At 43.8% G+C, this 17,865-nt stretch overlaps 1 protein-coding gene across 4 annotated transcripts in view; it reads left to right on the forward strand.

Annotated features, from left to right (window-relative positions):
- Nucleotides 1-17,865, forward strand: part of SIDT1 (SID1 transmembrane family member 1) — a 56,582-nt gene that overhangs the window by 10,398 nt on the left and 28,319 nt on the right. For 3 of the 4 annotated variants that reach the window (XM_071761173.1, XM_071761181.1, XM_071761189.1), the window contains exons 2-10: nucleotides 8,314-8,435; nucleotides 9,434-9,604; nucleotides 9,797-9,842; nucleotides 12,694-12,795; nucleotides 13,932-14,015; nucleotides 14,592-14,685; nucleotides 16,253-16,324; nucleotides 16,693-16,786; nucleotides 17,466-17,509. In XM_071761173.1, coding sequence (XP_071617274.1) covers nucleotides 8,314-8,435; nucleotides 9,434-9,604; nucleotides 9,797-9,842; nucleotides 12,694-12,795; nucleotides 13,932-14,015; nucleotides 14,592-14,685; nucleotides 16,253-16,324; nucleotides 16,693-16,786; nucleotides 17,466-17,509 — 829 coding nt within the window. Of the gene's footprint in view, nucleotides 1-8,313; nucleotides 8,436-9,433; nucleotides 9,617-9,796; nucleotides 9,843-12,693; nucleotides 12,796-13,931; nucleotides 14,016-14,591; nucleotides 14,686-16,252; nucleotides 16,325-16,692; nucleotides 16,787-17,465; nucleotides 17,510-17,865 lie in introns of those variants that run through there. The other variant, XM_071761197.1, reaches the window with a different exon arrangement.

The following is a 17,865-nucleotide window of genomic DNA, read 5'->3' on the forward strand; positions in this document are numbered from 1 at the left end:
TGGAAGTGAATGTAGAGGAGACCCACTTTTTTTTTTTTTTTTTTTTTTTTCTTTTTCTCTAGTGTGGGATTATTATTATTAATTTAAAATAAAACCTGTGCTTTTTAGCTGGAGTCTCACTTGTTTCTACATGGAACATATTTCTGCATTTGGAGGGATGATTGTATGCGATGTGAGCAGTGGTTCCTGTAGCAGGATGGGGTTCTCATTTCAGAACTGCTTATTCTTAAAATGAAATAATCTTTGGAAAGGTGTGGAGGGAGGATGATGTTTCAGCTAAATAAATCACCTTTTTCGTTCACCTTCCACTTTTTTTTCCACTCTAAAAATATTTTGCTAGATCTAATGTCCTTGAGGCAAACACCAAATGCTGACTTTCACATGGAAAGATGGGACTACTAGCACTGGCTCCATGGTGAACTCATTAAAACTGGTGCATAAAAATGTGTATACTGTCTATATTAAGACCACAGAATCTAGAATCAAAACATGGGTTAGAAGATGAGGATGGGTTAATTGGAAGGAGGTCTGAAAAAGCATCAATTTGGTTTTCATAGATACTACAGTGTTGTCCTGATCTGCTGCAATGCTTCTGCTGGGCAGTTCACCCTGCAAGGCAAAACGGCTTTCTTTGAGAACACTAATTAAGGTTTCTTCCACTCTGTAGCACAAAATCAGTGTAATTGACAACGAGAGAAGCTCTGCTTGCTGATTATTTCTTTGCTTTCTCAAGCTTTGTCATCACTGCAGCTAGATGCTGCTGAACTTTTTTGCTCTGATATCCCCAAACTCATTTGTAAGCAGTGAGGAGGATCCTGAGGGACTGTTAATTGGGAACTTGTTGCACAGGCTTGGCCCAGAGGCAAATCCCACCTGTTTGATTGTTGTGTTTTGGAGGAATAGCTCTTTTGTCAGGCAGAGGGCCATCAACTAAAGCTTTGTGCTGCTGGGAGCTGCTGCTCTATCCCTGACCCTTTTGAGGTGTAGAAAGAGCAGAGCTGCATCGTGGGGCTGGGATCTGGCCCCTTCACTGGTATTGCAGGATCTGCCCATGTGTTACTGTGGTGACAATGTCAGATTAAGTAACTAGATGGACCGGAATATCAGTTGCCATCTGTCCAACTTCTTAATTGCTCATTTTTTTTCCCCTGGGCTTTTTTAAATATTTTGATGGGGTTAGCTAGTGTGATGCTTCTGATTGATCTGGGCTATGTACAAATATAGGAAGAGCAAAGATATTCACTGCAAGTGAATTGTTAATGTATCGAGGTGAAAATTAAAGTATCTTTGAAAGGGATCTTCTTAATGAGCTGCTCTGTAGAAGATGGTTGTGACTTCCTAATGTTCTTGGTCTGAAGTACCCTATTTTAGTGCGGCTTAGGAAGCAGCTTTGTGTGTGGAGAGTGCAGAGAGAAACAAAAGAAGTGTAATGGAATCACACTTGAGAGCCCACACTTTGAGAGAGCTGGTCCTGCCTCGATGCAGCAGGTTGCTGCCTCAGATACATCAGAGCTAAGAGAGGTCAAGGCACCTGAATGGTCACAAGGGCAAAGGTGCTCTAACCAGGTGTTACAGGGAACCAATACAGAGCACTGAGCACAGGGAATGTGGAGGGAAGTCATGTACAGAATAAACCAGGTCTGACATAGGGAAGAGATGAGAGCAAGAGCTTCTATTTCCAAAATCTTGAGAATCCTGCCTCTATCCTTCTGATAATACTGGGTTTTTTACTAGTATGACACTGGCAATATTATAAGGTGATGGAAATGGCAGAAGAGCTTACTAAATATTGTGGATGGTGAACGCTCAGCTTAGGTGGAGAGAAAGAAACCAAATGAGAGGTTTAACTGCTAGATCCCAGCAGAGGGAAGGGACCTTCTTTCCACTCCTAGGCCTCTCCCTGTTGAAGCATTTATCACTAATCAATGTTGTTTCCCTTCCCTTGCCCTTCACTGGGACAGGATGGGAAACATTTTTTTATAATTATTTTCTCTTAACCATGAGGATGATAAGCACCAGAACAGGTTGCCTAGAGAGGTTGTGGAGTCTCCACCCATGAAGGTAAGCAAAACCCCACTGGACAACTAGCTCTGGGTGAGCCTGCTTGAGCAGTGGGGTTGGACTACGTGATCTCCAGAGGACCTTTCCAACCTTAATATGTAAGTCTTCTGTGCCTATGTCTTTGTGGCAAAGAGGTGCCACAGGGGCAGTGATTAAGCCTTTCTTGTTATATGGTGTGGCCTGCAGGATTTGCCTTCTGATACTTGCCTAGCTGCAGAGCTGAAGTCCTATTCCTGAATATTTGCTCTGCAACAGTTATTATTCTTGATAGCCCCAGAAAACTGCTGTAGCCTTTCAGCAGTTGTACATTAACTCCATGGAGGAAATGAAAACTCACAAAATACTTGGGTTACCTGTGCAGGCTCTGCAGGCATCTGCCAGAAAATAGATGATCAGTCCTTAATAGAATGAATTAATCTTGGTATTGTTTTTTGCTTTTTTTTTTTTAGGTAAATATCTAATACCGTTGAATTCATAGATTTTTGGTTGTTTCTCCCCCCATTTCCTGAAAGAAAACTTGATTGCTCTTACACTAGGAAAACATCTAATCTGGAAGAGCCTTGAGATCTCAAAGATATGCTCAGTGCTTTCACCTATATGCTAAGGAGAGAAAAGTAAGTTTTGGGGTGTTGACAGCAAAGAGGAGGCAGCCTGTGCACGTAAGGGCAGTAGCTCTTACTCAGGGATGTTCCAGACACTCTGGGTGGGGAGAAGCAGGAGCTTAAACTGGGACATGGAGTGGCAGCAAGTGGCCAGTGCTGAGTAGGGCTGTGACTGGGTCCAGCTTGCAAAATTTTACAGCTGCATTATTGCACCTGCAGTTTTCACAGGAGATGAAGTGCCTAATCTTTTTACTGTCTCTATAAATGGGTATTAAGGCTAGCAGTGGGGTGTCAAAGTAAAAATGTGTGTGAATGGAGCACTAATGAGTCACTGGGTGAGAACTTTTAACTGTTGGGCTTGTCCAGGAAGCTCTTCCTGAGGCAGCTTTATCTTGCAAAAGTAGGAAGCTCTAAAGAGTTGCTTTGGGCAGGTAGAAAGTTTCTAAACTTTCACTCCTGGAGTACTGTGCCCAGTTCTGGTCTCCCCACCCTGTACAAGAAATGTATGGGCTTACTGGAGTGATTCCAGTGCAGGGCCATAAAGATGATTAAGGGACATTTCATATGAGAAGAGGATGAGAGAGCTCAGGCTGTCAGTCTGGAGCAGAGAAGACTCAGAGGGGATCTCATCAGTGTGTATAAATATCTGCTGGGAGGGAATGAAGAAGAGGCAGCCAGGATCTTCTCGGTGATACCCAGCGACAGGACAAGAGGCAATGGGCACAAGCTGAAACACAGAAATTCCATCTGAACACAGGACATTTCTTTAAGGAGCAGGCTACCTGAGATTCTGGAGTCTCCATCTAGGGAGATATCCAGAACCTGACTGAGCCCTGAGCAACTGGCTCCAGCTGATCAAGGGGCTTGGAATAGGTGATCTCAAGAGGCCGCTTCTAACCACAGTTTTGGGACTCTGAAGCCAAACCTGTTTCTGGGCTTTTCAGAATGGGAGGTGAAGAAATACATAGCACAGTTAAACTAAGAACTACATTTTGTAGGGTATGCAGTGATACAAATTCAGATGCTTCATGAGGAGAAGGCTGTTTGGCAGTGACTCCTCACTTAAAAATTGTAGTTTGTCTCTTTCCTGCCCAAGTGCTTTTTACTATCAGGCTGGTCCCGCATGAGTTCTTGCACTCTGCTGCATAGGATGGGACTCAATATGGTATAAATTTCACCAGCATGAAGCAGGCTATCTTCAGAGAGAGTCCTGGAGAGGTCATAAGGTGGCAATAGTGAAAGCAGCTAAATTGGAGGACATGGGAATGAGACTTACATTATCTAATGCCATTATTGGCAAAATTTGGAAGAATCTCAGCCTTTTAGTGCTCCTTAAAAAATATCCTTAATGAGGAAGGAGCAGAGGTGCCAAGAAGTGAATGAACAGGGGTTGTCAAATTGACCTAGAAAATGTAACAGGCCTGTAAACTGCAGGTGGAAGATCTATTCTCCTCATGGAGATGAATCAATACGTGGCTCTCTGAAGATCTCTCTTGCTATTGCTGTGATTTATTGACTTAGTTTGGATAAGTGTGGCACGCCAGATGATTGCAAAGCCCTTGAGAGCTTATTTAATTGGCTGGGTAGGCATTCGAACACTGCTGGATTGAAAGTATCGTTTGCTGACTCCCTTCCAGAGCAACTCCAGTTTCTTACACATAATCAAGATGTGTCTTGGTCCTGCTTTCACTCTGCTTATCCCCACCTCTCTGGGGCCCTCTAGCAAACCCAGGTAGAATATAGGCATGTGTGACCTTTGAGGGGTGTGGGTTCTCCTAGGCTACCATGCACTGAGTGACTATGTGTCCCACCTAATTGCTGCAGCATTCAGTTTCCTGAAGCATCTCTTAGTGCTGTTTTAGAAGGTGATGACACAATTATGTGACCTTTTAAAAAAGCAAACAACTTTTTAAAAAACTTACTGAATATCTTCTTGCAGCAGGTCAGTTACCGTGATTCAAGCTACTTTAAAAAGCATAAGATGGTGGGAGAACACTTTAGGTTGAGTAACCTTTTGGAAAAAAGGTGTGATGACCTTGACCTTGGTATTTTCTGCTTCAGAGTAGTTGTGACACCTTCTATAGTGTTGATGTCTGCATGCCTTGACCTCTAGGAGAGGATGTTACCTGTAACCCTAGACTAAGGCAGTTGCCCCCTTATAGCCCTGTACCAGTGGGTGGTGGTTGAGCTACAGTGGCCTGAAGGGATGTCATCAGCTCAGCTGGTGTGACAAGTAGGATATGGTAGCAGTACAAAGGGCAAGGGTGGGATACTTCTGTCCTGTTAGGCACTGCAAGGTACTATCTCCTGCAAGAGCAGGAACTGCTATTTTATATTGGATTCTTGATAGAGGTTCCCAAGGGAAATAGGCTCCAAGACTTGCCTGTTCTCTTTGGATTTAAGGGACTTAAGTCCCTTAAAGTCCCAAGGGCTTGTCCAACAGTGACCTATGCCACACAAGCACTTGGTGCTGCCAGCTTCTGGGCTGCAGCAGAAGGATGCAATGTAAGAGTCAAGACCAAGATGGGGGCATAGAACAGTTAAGAAGTTTTGTCTTCTACAGGGATTTGCAGAGCATAAGGTGGAGTCTGAGTATCAGTCATTCAGCTCTTGCTCTGCTCTCCTTCTCCAGTCTGGTTGAGCAGCAGGAGAGGTCAAGTTAATAGTGCTGGAGCATGTGCAACATGGATACACCTGTAAGCTGACCTAATTCCAGCCATGAGGTCCCAGCTGCTGTCCCCATGAGCAGTCTTGCTGTGTAGGTGATCTCATTCACCCAGAGGGGTGTGTGTGGGATTATGTTTCCATACCACTCCAGCCCCTACTGCACTGTACTCTTCACTTCTAAAGGATGTGTGGTCTATTTTCTCATCTTTCTGTTTGGGCACAAGCTGTATGAAGGGGTTAGGTGGCCATCATTCTTGTCTGCCCATGCAATGCTTTGCTCATTTGTGAAGCAGGGCATGTTCCCTGCAGTTGGTGCAAGACTTCACAAGGCTGACGAGGGTCTTGCAAAGTTCACTTAGTGGTAAGGATACAATGGCAAACCTCAATAACTTGCAAATGTCATTGAGGGAGAAAATCCTTCCATTTTGGATAGCACTTGGAGAGCTGTACTTTTTCAGGTGAGGACTAAGAAATCGCTTCTTTGAATCATATGTGGGGGTGTTCAGGGATATCTTCTTGGTGGGGCATTCCACTCTCTTCATGTTCAGCTAGGAATTCCACAGGCTGGCCCAACAGACACTTAAAATCACATAAAATGTCTAGTGAAGGTCTCAGACTATGAAACATTGGTATTAAGAGTAGTTCTTCAGCTTTGTGCTGGCAGTGTTGTGCTTGTCTGTGTATGGAACAGTATTTGATTAGATGGCCATGTCTTCTCAGATAATACACTGTAGAATGCAGATAGCAGATACCTGTGTGAGCCAAGCAGCATGAGAAACTAATAAAGCTGAAAAACACACTTTGCCACTAGAGAGAAATGACTTGCTGCATATGAACTGTATTGCAATAGTGGGAAGAACTGGGATTTCCAAGGGACATTAAGACTACCTCAGAGAATTATCCCTAATGTATCTCAATAGATTTGAAAAGCTGTACTTTTTTTAATGTCAAAGATAGAGCTCTCTTGTGTGTTTCATAAGATACCCCAGAGCATTTTTTTTTCCTCTGGCTTTTTCTAAACAGCCTGTGAATTTCTGTTTGTGTTTTTCCTCTTAGAATCAATGTCGAAAATAGTTTACTAAAGGGGAAGATCCAAGATGGAAAGATGAATTCTCACTGGTATACAACTTTCATTTATGTGTACAAAGTCTGAGCAGAGTATAAAAATAGTACTTTTGCTTAATTTTGATACCACTTAGCATTAGTATATAATTCAGACATCCACCACATTTAATAAATTTAGAACTAGAGGAATTAAATAGACAACTTTATAAGTCTTCCAATGGATACAAATTAATACCTCTCACTTAAAGTAAACTTGGCTATCTGTCACATATGTATAATGCATGTAGTGGGCTATGTTCTGTATTCATGAAGTCAGTGCAGAAGAGAATTTCTAGATATAAAGCTAGCTTGTATTTATGAGTAGCTGAGGATGCATAACCCAGTAATGCTATTTCCTGTGAATCTGATGTGCTGAACGCTGGAGAGCTGACAGACTGGTGTCCAACCAGGGGCAGTGTAAATCACCTCACCTGTAGAGCTTGGCTTGCTTTAACTGGGCAAAAAGCTGCAGGACAGATAACTGGAATATGTTCTTTCTTCAGTGATAGTCAGTTTCCCCATGGATGCAGAATGGTTCCACATGCTTGCAGAACTCTGGCTTGACCACTGTGTCTTTGTGCTCCTTAGATTTGTTTTCTTGTTCAGTTCCCCTGTTGCTTCAATTGTCACAATGACCATAGTGAACACCTACAAACAGTTTTTTCTAGCTTGGTTTTAGCACCCTACTGCAAAATCTACTTGGAAACAAAATTGTAATTTCTGTGGTCAGAAGGAAAAGCTGGAAAGCATTCCAGAAGAGTATTGCAAAGGCTTAGAAACCAGAAGGCAAGAGAAAAAAGATTCCAGTGTTAGCCCTTTTATGTCAAAGGGTTTTTGATTTAAATAATTTATTAAGTGTTCTGTGAAAAAAACTTTATTTTTTAGAAATTGTTGGCTGTAGCCTCTGTATGTTGGTAATGATGGCAGAAAAGGCGTCAGTGATTATGGCTTTCGAATTGTTTTCTTCCAGTAAGCTTGACTGTGAGTCTAGAATCCGTAAACAAGGTTAAATAGAAAACTTTCTTTTAGGCTTGCAATTACAAATGCAAGCTCCTTTTCTCAACCTGGTGTCCTCAGAGTAAGAATAAGCAGCCCTCTCAGGTGGGTGCCCTTCTGCCACGTTGCTAACTATGTTTTTTGAGAAGGTGGTGTCCACTTTTACATTTATTATTCTTAGAGAGTGCAAAATTGACATATAATTCACTGATTAAGAGTCCATTCTAATTTTCCAGGATGTGATGCACTTAAAATGTGTATGTATTATATAATAATATGTATTGTATTATATAATATGTATGTATTATATAATAATCTTTCACCAGCTAAAGACCTCTAATTGAGATGTGCTGTCTCTTCTGGTGAGTTATGCATTCTCATACCCTTATTTGTTGAACAGTGCACACAGCTCTGTGGGAGCTGAAGAGATATTATTTTCAAATGGAAATAGTGTTATTTTTGTTTGGTGCAGACAAATGTCTTGCTTGCTTCTCAAAGAAATAATAAGCTGAGGGCTGTCTGTTTTGTGTGTGTTTTCTTAATTTTATAACAGAAGTAATTCAGGTTGCTCCCAGCTGGGCATGTGGAAGCTACTGCACTCTCTTCCTCTTGCTTCTGCTGCATTGGTGCTCTGTGTCTTGCCTGGCAGTCACTCCTGACCTGGGGACAGGGCTGTGATTCTGGACTGGAACAGCAGCAAAGGGGCACTGCTGGATCTTAATAACCAATCCAGTAACAAACACTGCTGATCTCCCTGTGGATATTGCCAGCATCTGGCTCAGACTGAGGGAGGGGAACAGGCTTCTCCCACCTAGATTTGGAGCTGTCTTGTTCTTTCGTCTTCAGCTAACACCTATCTGTACTCTCTTTTCTTTTCCCATAGGTGGATGCAGTGCGAGTGTACGTGAACAGCAGCTCTGAGAACCTCCAGTATCCTGTCCTGTTTGTAGTTCGCCAGCAGAAGGGAGTGTTGTCCTGGCAGGTTCCACTAATTTTTCGTGGCCTGTAAGTACTGGAGTTTCTTCTTTGTAGCATTCTGGTCTGCCAGCTGCATCCAGCATCAGCCTTACACAAGTGCTAGATCTTGCTGCTTGTGTAGATGGCAGGGCTGGGTTGCAAAAGGTTTTTGCTCACTGTTAGCTGAACCCAGTCAGACCAGGATTTGGTAGGTAACCTCTTATTTGGCAGCCTGCTCTTTTCTGTTAGTTTCTTGGATATGTACGTGGAGTGGCAGGAGGCTTGTCTGCTGGGTATCTGTCTGTATCTCTGGTCAGACAGTCTACCAAATGGTGGTGGTGTCATTTCCACAGTTGCTTAAAATGTGTGCAAGTAGTTCTTGGGCTCTGGTTTGGAGTAGGGTTTGAAAAAGCTCTAGAAACAGCACCCTAACTCCTATGTTACTGTGCATTTGGGGAATAAAAACTCTTGTCTGTTTCTCCCCCCAGGCACACCTAAATTGAATCTGTTCTGAGGGGTGGTGGTTATTTTGGCCGTGTTTGTGCAAGTGATGCAGCTGTATAGCTTCAGCAACCTCAGGGCTAGTTAGGCTGCAAGCACTGCGACTTTGCAGACCCTTTAGACCAGCTTAGATGTGAAGCTTCATCCTGTGGCTGAAATCCTGGTATCAGGCATTAAATAACTCTGCAATGTTTTGCCTGATGCAAGAGATGGTTACAGCAGTGGCTGTTCTGGTCTGTTGTGGCTCTTTCTGCCTCCAGCAAATGGCAGATGTGTTGATCTGCAGGTGGCACAGGCAGCATCAAGGGCCCCAAAATGCTGGGGATGTCTGGTCCCATGTGCAGACCTCAAGAGGCAACAGAGGTGGAGTTTGAACTTTGAATAAAAGACTGAATGGTCTTGGCCTTTCAAATTAGTATTCCAGTTATGCATACAGGGGGAAAATTATGTCATTCTTAAAACTGCCAAACAACTTTTTAACTGCTGCTTCTCCCTTTCTCTCCCATCCAACTTTCCCTTCCCTCTTGCCCCTGGCTGTGTTGTAGCTATCAGAGGACATACAATTACCAAGAAGTGAGTCGGACCCTCTGTCCCTCTGAGCCAACATCTGAGACAGGACCCTCTGACCAGATTATATTTGTGGACGTCTCTTCCATGGCACCATTTAATATTGCATATGAGCTGCTAGTCACCAGGCTCGAGAACTTCCAACTTGAGTAAGCTGGGATGTGAGAATACAAATGTAATTTTTTCCTGTATCTGTTTTAGAGGGATTTGGTCCATCTGCCTACTCTTACCTTCTCAGAGAAAAAGAATATTATTTTTGATTTTGCTTAACCTGAAGGTACTCTCTCTGTGTTCCAACTCTGAGAATTTTAGACTTCAACATGCTGGCATTTCTTTTCTAGGACCAACAAAGCCTTTAACTTCACTGCCAGCCCCTCCCAGCCTCAGGTAAGCAGGAGTCCTGTGTGGTGTTGCTTGTATGTCTTATCACATCCAAATAGCTGATGTAATCTTGTGTTAGATGACAAAAGTTTTATATGAGTAGGTTGTTTCCCCCTTAGGATGCAGGAAGCCTTACTCTCTGAATTTTCTGTGGCTGCAGTGAGCAGCCCCTCTAGAGGCACATTTGGTTCCCCTTGCAGAGCAGTTAAGTGAACGAAAAAATCATGACCAGAGCTAAGGAATGGTATCAGCAGTTCAGAAAATCTCATAAATGTACAGAGCCCCTAGGCCATTGGACTGCTACCTCTTCATTGGAAGTGAGATGGTATGCACCGATGTCTTGTTCAAGCCAGTGCTGGTTCAGTTGCTCTAGTGTGACTAGACAAGATGCAATCTTTACTGGAGAAAAATAAAAATGTAAATAATTAAGCTGTAAAGGTACAACACAACTCAGACTGCAAGTCAAGTTGTGAGGTGATAAATTAAATGGCTGATAAGTCTGATTATTAGTACAGAAGAGAGCACAAATTTACAGCACATCCAGTCAAGCAGCCTTGTTTAGAGCCCTCAGGTACTGCAAGTCCTTTCTTGAATCACTGTTTTTGGCAGTAACTATAGTGATACAGGACCTCACAGAACTGGAAATATATGTGATTTACTCAGGCTGTCTGATACTTAATTTCTGTTGTTGCTGTCACTGGTGGTAACACCACTTAATTTTGGGTTTCCTACTATCAGGCATCCCAACTGATCTTTTAATCAAATGGTTTTCAAACACATGCAGTATTTTATAAGATAGAAGTATAGGGAATGGTGGTTACTTTTTATAAACTCAATACTTAGGCTTTTGTAATTTTACCATAGATTGCTTTGGTTCTAGCCTGGAACTTTGTGACATTGTGACTTTGTTCTGTTACCTGTCACAAATAAGAATATGAGACTGGTGACTTTTAATTATAGGCCTGATGTAGGGAGTAGATGACTGCTTAATTGGTGTTATGCTGAGATTTTTGTAAATCAGAGTATTAAGTAGTCTGTGGGGGTGGGAGGGGAATAAAAGGGCAACTCAAAACCTACATGAGTGTTGGAATAGTCCTAAGACTGGAAAAAGGCAAACGTAACAACTGAATGAGTTGTTGTCCAGAACCCAGCTCATGTCTGAGGGCAGAAGGAAAACTTAGATATGCTGCTATAGGTCAGGAGTGTTGCCTGGGTTTTATACCACTCACAGTTTGTGCAAGACAGAGAACTGTAAGTCTTATTGCCCCTTATGTTAATTCTGTGCTCTGCTATAAGTGTGGCTTAAAAACAAAATTCTAAAAGGGTCCTCATTAGGTGGCTACCTTAAGGACCTAAAGCTTTCCATGGGTAGTGTACCTGGGGAACCCAAGAGCTCAGGCTGCCAGTGTCCTTGCTTGGCAGAGATAAAACAGGCCTGGCTGAAGAAACCGGCTGGGTGAGTTTTTAGTTTGTAAGGACTTCAGTTTGTAAGGAGTCGGAGCCAGAACTCCCTCAGCAGTGAAGGGACCCTGCTTGAAGGGGGGGGTGCTGCGAATAAATGCTTCAGTCAAGATGGGCAAAGCTGGGAAAAACCTAGGTGATTTCATATCCCTTATCCCTGCCTTTCCAGCTGGGGGCCCTACTTCCTGCGAAGGGGATGGAGGAAGGGAGATAGGAAACCTCTGGCCCTTGCTCAGCTCTTAAGATTTATGTGGCATAAAGGCAGCTTGCTAGTTGGGAATGTCTCCGAGTTACGGCTTCCGAGCATGAGCTTCCCTATGATCCCTTCCCATGGGCTGTGCCTGCCCCGGGACAGCAGCAGCACTGCCAGGTGACCCTAAGGAAAGGAGGGAGGTGGTTGGTAGCACTTCTCAGCCTTTGTCCCCTCTGAGGTGGTGTGAGGTGCCAGTCAGCCCCTCACGGTACCTCTGTGAGCCTTGGCTCTCCTGGTCCAAGCAGGGATGGTGGGAGTCCTTGCAGCAGCAGGCACAGGAACCCTGCTTCTCCAGCAGCTGACTGATGTAGTACATCATATGTTTAGTGGAAAAGTATACAAATAATGATGTTGCCTGGGACATCCTTTGCCCAAATCTGAAAAAATGGTTGCTGGGACAGGGAAATGTCTCCTGAGCCCACAGATTGTCCTGTGGGCAATACTCAGAGCACAAGAAACGTCATTCTTTGCTCTCAGAGGAAAAGCAGGAATATCAGGAATATTAACAGATGTTAGTTGTTTTTTTTTTTGTTTTTATTTTGTTTTTTTGGTTTTTTTCTTTGGGGTGGGGTGGGGCTATAGCTGAATTATTTTTCAAAATTGAAGTGAGAAAAGCAACCTCCATTACCCCTTGTCTTCATAACCGAGCAAAACCAAAAAAACCTACAATTGCAGGCATTTATTTATGAAACTCTTGAGAGTTCAACCTAATACTTTCCACAGTCTGTCTTTGAGGCAATGCATAGAGATAAACTCTATGATGTGTTCCATATATAAAGTACAGCCAGCAGTATGGAAACATCTGGAAACATAAAATGGAGTAGCCTATAAAATGAAGTCACTTTAGCTTGATCAGGTGAAAAACATAAAAGCTTAAGAGGGACAGAAGCTATGCGGTATCTTGCATGCTGAAGATGTCTGTGTCTAACAGCATGTGGTGCAATGGGGACAGTTGTCTGTATATAATTAATCTGCTCTTCTGTAGGGTAAGGTCCTAATATTTAAAATCTGAGTTTTGTGAAAGCCCTCCACATCTAACCCCGAAGCCCAGACTGGGCTATGCAGGTACCTTAGGGAGGCTCTGAAGCTACTGGCAAGGGTGGTTTCTGGACTGTAACTCTCAGCACTCTGCTTTCTCCTCAGTACTTTTTGTATAAGTTTCCTGAGGATGTCGATTCAGTCATTATTAAAGTGGTGTCTGATGCAGTCTACCCATGCTCAGTGGTCTCCGTCCAGGATATTGTGGTAAGTCTAAGCAGAGAAGGGAAAGGAACTTGCTGAACCTCTGTGTTCTCTTGTGAGGGGTTCTGTGCCCCAGCTGAGATAAAAGCCCTAGGAAGGTCTTAATTTTAGTGGTAAATGGAGCCCCTGAAAAAGGAATGAAAATCCTGTAGGAAGGATGGAAAGACAGAGATGCTGAGCTCATACAGACATTTTTTGTTGCAAATAAGTGAGCAAGATGTTCTTCTCCAGCCTGTCCATAGGGCATTTGTTTTCATGTTCTCCTTGTAAGGTTTAACACTGCTGCCTTGCAGCACAGGTCTGTCTCTTCAGAGAGTGGTGTTGAATGGGATGCTGGTGGCTCAGAGAGGTGACAGTGTTGTTCTCTTGACTCTCCCCTTGCTGAAGGAAGCATGGGGAGCTTCTGATTTCCAGGCATAAGGTCTCTTCCCCTTTCCAGTTTGTTTTCTTTTCTTCAGATTTTCTCATACCCTTTCCAGGGAAGGGGACAGCAGCTGTTCTCTGCCATGGAAGTGTTCTGTATCTCACAGCTGGGAAATAGCCCCTTATTTCTCCTCCCTTCGCACCTTCTGGAATGATGCAGGGACCTGGAGTATAGGAGCAGTGAGATGGTGACAGAGGTGCAGGATGCCTTTGCTTCTGACTGAAGTCCTGGCACGTGCCTTTAGTGCTTGGGGTGAGGAGAGAAATGGGTAACATCAACTCCTTCTCACATCCTTGGGTTTGAATGGTAGAAGGGCAGGAGGGGAGACTGACAGGTAATTTTCAGCCTTGTCAGGTATTGAGAGTAGTGGGAAAAAAATAAAGTGAGGGCAAACACTTGGCATGTAGTACAAACTGCAAACCCTGTGACACATGTTACAGCTGAGTCTATGCCCTGCCCTGTGGGAATGGTGGAGTGACCAATCTGGCCAAATACTTTTCTGGGATAAAACTGCAGACCTCCTGGGGAATGCTGAGATCAGTGAGTGCAGGCCAACATTGATGTATTCAGAACAGCTTTTCTAATTTCTGAATGAGTCCCGATTGTTTTGTTTCCTTTGTCACTCCAAGTGCATGCTCTGCACTGTTTGTTCTCCTGATGGCAATATTAGTTTGGATTTTTTGCCTGGTTTGACCCTTAATTTTGTCTGGTTTAGTGCCCAGTGTATGACCTGGACCATAATGTGGAGTTCAATGGTGTTTACCAGTCTATGACAAAGCAGGCAGCTATAACTGTGCAGGTGAGGCACTGATTTTTATTTATATATGTATGTATGTATTTATTTATTTGTATTGATGCTGGTATTGTATGGCTGATTATTTTATGATTTTATTACATCAGCTGATACAAGTGGAAGAAGCAGAGTTAGCCTTTACTTCAAAGCCTTGCTTATGTTTGCTTGGGTAGGTGTATTACTCCTTAGATGCTGAGGGTTCTAGGTCAGAGTGCCTGCAGCTGCAGGTCTTCTGTTCAAACCTTGGTTCTTCTACCAATGAGTGGTGGTAGGAGGGCTTTGTAATGGGCATAGCTTTGGCAGATGGTTTGCACTAATTAAAATAAATGCATTAACATCAGTTTGCTTGTGCTGGGGCACAGCTCTACTGCACGCTGATGAAGTCAGTCAGCTTATTGTCAGCAAGGGAACCATTTCCAGAAGCTAATCTCTGCCCAGAACAGAAAATTCTCTGTAAGGCTGGCGGCTGTGTAACAATTAAAAGCTGATCTCTGGTCTTGTGGATATCCCCTCTGCTTTGCATTGCAGGGAGAGACTGCTTCAGTTCTCATTGATTCTGTCTTCTTATTTCCTCCCATGCAGAGAAAGGATTTCCCAGGTGAGCAGTTCTTTGTTGTGTTTGTCATCAAGCCAGAGGATTACGCCTGTGGGGGTTCTGTGCCTTCTTCTATTCATGGTAAGTTGTTCTGGGAGGTGAGTTTGGCTGCAGCATCTGAATGATGGAACTGTAGGAGTCCTGTCAGACTCTCCTATGGGATTACACATGATGGCCACAGAGCTCTGTCTTATCCAAGTAGCTGTGAGGAAGGATGAAGTATAAATTTGATACAGTTGGGTACATTAAAAATCTTCACCTATCTGGTTAGTGTGGTGCTTACCTTGCTGAGGTTGTGTGCTTTTCAGAGGGGTCACTGGTGTCTTGAGAAATACTGGAAACATCCAGACAATGATGCTTACAGACTTTTTGTTTGGTTTTTTTATGTTTTGTTTTGATGTGTGTGTGGTATTTTGTTTGGTTTATTTTAATTTTTTCCCTGCTGCTGTATTATTCTCAAATGCGATTTGACATTGCATTTGCCTGCATGGAGGGCAAGAGGACAGTGTCTGCAGAGATTGTCTTCTTTCACTCTCTTGGGATCTATGGTAGCCCAGGAGTTGGAGAAACGGGAAAAATTATTGATTGGGAGGGAATAGTTTTACAAGGCACGTGTTCTAGTGCATTTTTCAGCCTGAAAACACTGTCTACTTCCTGGCAGTGGTTAACAGCAAAGCCTCCATCACTCATGTGGTGGCTGGAACCAGAGCAGGGACATTCCTATCCTCCACCTGGATGGCTTCCTCCTTGTAAGACAAGCAAGACTGCAACCAGATATACTGGACTCCCCCAATATCGCTTGAGCCCCCTCCTCCCCATCCCATCCAGTCCCATCCCAGTCCCCCCTTCCAAAAAAACCCAAAAACTAGCACCTTCTGAGCATCTTTCTCTTGTCCCAGAGCTGTACTAGCAGGATGTGCTAAGCCATGCTGAAACGTAACAAGTTGCTAGCATGGCATCCTTCACAGACGTTTTGCACCCACACCTTTGGCCAAAGAAAAAATGCTTAGTATCCGTAGTGAGAAAAACTGCTCTTTGGGGACTAGAGGATTAGGAGATTAAATGCCCTTGGGATTGACACATCCAGACTTGAGTAATGCTGGGGAGGGACTTTTCACAAGGGAATGTAGTGATAGGACAATGGGGTGTTGGTTTTAAAATGGTAGAGGGGAGAATTAGATTAGACATCAGAAAGAAGCTCTTTAATGTGAGGGTGGTGAGACACTGGCACAGGTTGCCCAGGGAAGTTGTGGCTGCCCCATCCCTGGAAGTGTTAAAGGCCAGGTTGGATGGGGCTTGGAGCAACCTGGTCTGGTGGGAGGTGTCCCTGCTCATGCAGAGGGGTTGGATCTAGATAACCTTTAAGGTCCTCTCCAACCCAAACCATTTTATGATTCTATGAATGTATGGAAGGCTCAAGCAGAGATTTCTAGCCTGAAATACAGGTTGTAAACAGGGAGGGGAAACGTATGGAAAAGGTGTTATATTGGCAAATATAACATAGTATGGTTTGGAGCAAAACCATACCCAGTTTATGGTGAAAAGCCAGGCCCTTGTGCTTTTTGCAAGCACAGAGAACTAAGATCAGGGCCAGAGATGACTAATGTTAAGTCTTTTTTACATTTGCTGTACACTGTGTCTCTCATAGGGAATGTCAACCGTACCTGGAACCTGCAGCGGACGAAGAACCTTCAAGTGACAATTGTGCCCTCTATTAAAAGTCAGTGTCTTTCAGCAGACCCATGTAACTTTACAAGGGAACTTGGCAGTTCTGCATGAAAGGGTATGGCTGAGTCAGCTGCCCTTTGATGGGATGGTGCAGAAAGCACCAGCAAAGGAGTCAAAGCCCTGGTCCCTTCCAGGAGGTGCTGTGTGGCACAGGGTGGTTTCATGGCCACACTGGCTAGCACTGGGGGTGAAGAAATGGGAGGAGACTTTGCAGCATGTTCTGGTGATTTGTCTTTTAGAAAGCAGATGGGTTTTGAAGGGCTGTTTGAGTCTGAACATTGTCCTCAAGTGGTGTTGGGACTGGCTCTGTGAAGAGCTGTCCCTGCTCTGTGAGCTGACTGATGCTTTCTCTTTCCTCAGAGTCTGTTTATGTCCAGGCCATGTTCTTCAGCTTCCTGAGCTTCCTCTCCTTTTACCTGGGTTCAGTGGTGGTTGCTTTCGTGCACTACATTAGGTGAGTCAAAGGGTTTTACAAGAACAGCCTGTCTGGTTTTCCTTATCCTTGGAGTTACCTCATCCTGCAGTACATTTGGGGAAAATGGGGTGGGAAGCATCTGAAAAGACCAGTGAAAGAAGTCCATGACTATTTGGTGGGGTCCTACTAACCATCAGCCAAAAAAACTTTTCTTCTTCTGCTGTGGGGAAAAAAACCTAAAGCTCTGCCCTCTAGCTTTTGAAATGCCCCTACTCCTGAGTTTCCTTGCAGGATGGTAGATGGGAATTATAATGTCACCCATCTGAGATATGGGGTGCTAGAGCACTGGGGAACCAAGATACTTCCCAGAGTGCTGGATAAAATGCTGCAGTAAGGGGTAGGGACACAGATATAGGGTCTTAGAGTCCAGAGAGGGCTGGTTTCCTTCCTGATCTGCTTCCCTTGCCCCAGACTTTGATGCCTGGGCTCATGTTGAGGGGAATAACTGCATTTGAGATGAACTTGGGCACAGTTACCTTGGTTTTGTTTGTTTCCTTTGTGGTTTATTTTTGCTGCTGTTTTTTTTTTGTTTGTTTGTTTGTTAGCTTTTTAGAGCTTGCACCTAATCTATCTGTTGGTGTTCTATATAATCCTGCCATGGCTGGCAGGTGATGGGGTTTGTTGGCTATTTTATGTGTGCTGCTTTGTTCCTTTTCAGGGTTCAGAGGAAGGCTGCAGCTGGGAGATTGAGTCCTGAGGATGGTAAGGTCACTTTTCTGTTGTGTGACAGCTTTAAGTGAATAGCACATGTCCCAGGCCAGCCAAGGGACAGGCTGTGAGTCAAGTACCTTCTGTCCCTTCATGCCACCTTCCCTGTGCGTGTACCATATAATCTCTTATTATCATATAATCTTGCTGGTGCAAGATGTTAGAGCTTCCTCTCTGATCCCACAAAATAGTGTGCTTCAAGCAGGTTCCCTTAAACCTGGTCCTGACCCCTACCCTGAGGAGCTGGCTTTTAGAAGTGTAGAGGAAGGGCAAGCCTCAGACAGACCTGACTACAGGCTAATATTCTTGCTGTTAGGTCTGCTCATTTCTAAACAAGGCACTTTAATTTT

This window comes from Heliangelus exortis, chromosome 1 (assembly GCF_036169615.1).
Source record: "Heliangelus exortis chromosome 1, bHelExo1.hap1, whole genome shotgun sequence".
Taxonomy (NCBI): Eukaryota; Metazoa; Chordata; class Aves; order Apodiformes; family Trochilidae; genus Heliangelus; species Heliangelus exortis.